This window comes from Nicotiana sylvestris, chromosome 6 (assembly GCF_000393655.2).
Source record: "Nicotiana sylvestris chromosome 6, ASM39365v2, whole genome shotgun sequence".
NCBI classification, from domain to species: Eukaryota; Viridiplantae; Streptophyta; class Magnoliopsida; order Solanales; family Solanaceae; genus Nicotiana; species Nicotiana sylvestris.
Window position 1 is genome coordinate 165,239,651 of NC_091062.1, and position 2,147 is coordinate 165,241,797.

General features: G+C 37.4%; 1 protein-coding gene across 1 annotated transcript; it reads left to right on the forward strand.

The window, feature by feature from the left end:
* Positions 1-528: 528 nt before the first annotated feature.
* Positions 529-1,842, forward strand: LOC104217433 (acyltransferase Pun1-like). The gene has a single exon (XM_009767688.2). It carries the CDS (start codon positions 529-531, stop codon positions 1,840-1,842), a length of 1,314 nt encoding a protein of 437 aa, XP_009765990.1.
* Positions 1,843-2,147: the final 305 nt, after the last annotated feature.

The window sequence follows — 2,147 nt, forward strand, 5'->3', positions numbered from 1 at the left end:
TGTTATAATATATGTGCTCTGTAACAACACTTCTCTATAACATCCAAAAATATTCGGAACAAACGAGGCTGTTATAGAGAGGTTTGACTGTATAGTGGAAGTAACGGACAAGAATATGATAATGTTAAGTTATGGGTAATGCAATATGGACAAGAAATTATGGGTAATTGTAAGAGATTTGAGAAATTTCTGCGTTTTTATTAACATTTATTTAATGATTATATATAACTTTTATCTGAAAGATTAATATTTTAAAGTTATTTGCACATAAATCAAATAACTCAAAATTAGAGATTTGTGTCCGTGTATCGCGCAGGTACTAATACTAGTTTCTTAAAAGTCGCATCATGTGTTAGACCACTTATTAGTGCTCAAAATTTATTTACTCTTTCTCTTAAGGAATCTTAATTTTCGTCCAACTATTTGTGAGTGTTTCCAATGCTCGATCGTGTATTTATATAGCTAGTTTAGTACTTAGGCAAAGACTAAAAGAAATTAACATTATATTGTAGAGGATTTTGAAAAGAGATGGGGGTTGCATCAAGATTGCTATCAACAGTTTCCAAGAAGACAATCAAACCTTTTTCTCCCACCCCATCTACTCAAAGATTGCACAAGCTTTGCCTTCCTGGCCAAGCCTTCCCTCCCAATCATATACCCTTGGTGTTTTTCTACCCCAAACAACAAGTAGATACCATATTCCCAAATGGACATAAACAACGACTATCTAAATTTCTAGAGATCTCTTTATCAAAAACATTAACTTGTTACTATCCATGGGCAGGACGTCTAAAAGATAATGCCACTGTAGAATGCAATGATGTTGGGGCCGAGTATTTTGAAGTTCAAATTAATTCTTCAATGGATGAAGTTCTTCATCACTCAGATTCAAGAATCAAGGATTTGGTCACATTTCCTCAAGGTGCACCGTGGGGGAAGTGTATGGATCGTGCTTTAGCTATAGCACAACTCAGCCATTTCGAGTGCGGAGGAATAGCAATCAGTGTCTGTTTATCACACAAAGTGGGAGACGCATGCAGTTGCTACTGCTTTTTAAGGGATTGGGCCTCATTAACACGAGATCCAAACACGAAAATCGCGTCTAGTCCATACTTTGTTGAGGATTCCGTAATACCATCACCACTGCCTGATGGTCCTCTTGCTTCTCCGGTGAGTAAAAAAAAGCAAGAATGTATAGAAAAGACTTTTGATTTCTCTGCCTTGAAAATAAGTCCCCTCAAAGCCTTTGTTGAAGCTGAATCAGGAGTACAAAATCCGACAAGGAACGAGGTCGTGAATGCACTTGTTTACAAATGTGCTGCTAATGCAGCTTCCATTCATCAATCTCATCAGTTGGTCCAGTACACAAATATTCGACCAAGTGTTTCGCCTCCATTACCACCAACCTCCATTGGAAATCTTCTAACAGTCTTTTCGACACCAATATATAACAGTAGTAGAGAAGGAGACTTCAATTTGTCAAAAATAGTTACTGATATAAGAAATTCAAAACAGAAGCTATTGAGCAGAGACAATATCAAAGAAAATGAGTGGGCTTGGGAGATAGTAAATGCATATAAAACAGGAAAGGGGACATTCCAGCAAAGGAATTGTGATGTGTATGTTTCTACTAGCCTATGCCAGTTCCCGTTCCACGATCTAGATTTTGGATGGGGGAAGCCAAGTAGAGCACGTTTAGGAGGTCATTTAATAAGCAAGTTTTTTTCCTTGATGAGCACACATGATGGAGGAATACAAGTCTCCGTCCACTTGAATGAACAACAAATGTCTGTCTTTGAGAATGACCAGCATCTTCTCCAGTTTGCTACTCCTACTGGTTAGGATGTTGTTCTGGAACAGATATGATTTTATCTTATGGGATATTTATTACTAAATGGACAAAAGCTTCTGAGCATATGCCATCTTAATTAAAAGAACAAATTCCAACGTGCCAAGGACTTTCATGTCTCTTTCCTTTAATTTAGACAACTGCATCACTCAGTTTCCTTTCTATATCTTTCTTTCTTTTTGTACAACAAAATTACTGCTAGTCTTGATGGTCGTTTCCAGACACCATTGATTGTGTTCTCATAATTACACCCTTCTATTCTATGTACCCCCACGGCCCACACTCATTTTAGTGAACC